At 45.2% G+C, this 1207-nt stretch overlaps 1 protein-coding gene across 1 annotated transcript in view; it reads right to left on the bottom strand.

Annotated features, from left to right (window-relative positions):
• Window positions 1-429: 429 nt before the first annotated feature.
• LOC104536227 (nidogen-2-like) overlaps window positions 430-1207 on the bottom strand; it is a gene marked incomplete at its 3' end in the record, with an annotated part of 4562 nt that continues 3784 nt past the window's right edge. The window contains exon 8 of the mRNA XM_010178786.1: window positions 430-544. Within this exon, the coding sequence (XP_010177088.1) occupies window positions 430-544 (115 nt within the window). The remainder of the gene's footprint in view (window positions 545-1207) is intronic.

Below are 1207 nucleotides of genomic sequence, written 5' to 3'. Positions count from 1 at the left end.
GTTGGTCAGATTGTCAAAACTTAAACATGAATCCATCCTCCTTCTGATAAAACACTCGAATAAGAAAGCTACATTTTCAATTTGCTTGCATAAGCAAGAGTTAGAGTCATGGCCTGAGATTCACAGGACCCTTCTTTTTTGTAATACATCAATGTTTTTCACTTAAAAAAAATACAGTAGTAAAGACTTGAGGTATAACTTCAACAAATACTGGGTAATCTTCATTGGCCTCGGTTAAGGGCTCTTTTCCCCCTTAGTTGTATGCAGTGACAGTTTTCTGGGTCTCAAGTTCTTTTGGGTGCAAAGATTGTTGTTTCTCCAAATAGCAGTTACTATTTCTTTGCTGCGGAGAGAAATGGATGTTTTTATTGTGTGGAGCCCAAACTGCTGTCAGACAGTAAAGAGGGGATGGGTTTTGCTGGGTTTTACCTCCAGGGCAGTAGGGATAAACTGCAGTTATTCCATAGAGGTGTGATCGCTGCTCTGGGAGATACTCATCGGTGAAGGAGCCGGTTTCTTTATCGATGGCTATCACACCATCCCTGGTGAGAAAAAAGGGAGAAGTGCTTTATTCATCTGTGAAACATTTTTTTATTTTAATTGTCTACATGCATTTAAGAACAGAGGCAGCTAAAAATCTTGGTGGGAACACCTGCAGAACAAATAGGAAGAAATTTGCCCTATAAAATCTACATCCAGCTTGTTTGGTAGATTTCTCTGGTGGTGCAGAGTTAGAGGCAGCCTTCCAAGGGGACATTATCTCTCCTCCGAGTGTGGCAAGAACTTCAGCGGTTGTTTTGAGATCTTCCAGCTGGAGTGGGAAGAGAGGAGAGTCCTGATGCTAAGAGCCTTGGATGGGAGGGGAAAGGGAACGGCTGAGGACAGAATAATTCTTTGACTTAATCTGTGGTCAGAACCTTGGGTCAAGGTTTTATTTAAAAAAACCCAAACCCAACCGTTATTTCTGTCCCTCCCAGGAAGCCAGGCCTGTTTCTACACAACTCTTCCGAGCCGAGATGTACAAGAGGGTGTTGCTGAGCGTGGCACTGCAGGAGCCCCCCGAGAGCGCTCTGGTGACATTTCTGGACCAGGCTGGGGACAGTTTTTCCCCCCCTTTGGCTCAAAGCCCCTCCAAGCTGCTCACCAGGGCAGGGAATGGCAGGGGCTGGGTTCAGCCATTTCAGGGGGCGGGTTTTTTGGTCCTTTT

The sequence above is a fragment of the Mesitornis unicolor genome, unplaced genomic scaffold (genome assembly GCF_000695765.1).
Source record: "Mesitornis unicolor isolate BGI_N332 unplaced genomic scaffold, ASM69576v1 scaffold34332, whole genome shotgun sequence".
Lineage (NCBI taxonomy): Eukaryota > Metazoa > Chordata > Aves > Mesitornithiformes > Mesitornithidae > Mesitornis > Mesitornis unicolor.
Note: the sequence above shows the minus strand (reverse complement) of the source record. Positions and strands in the feature narration are given on the sequence as shown.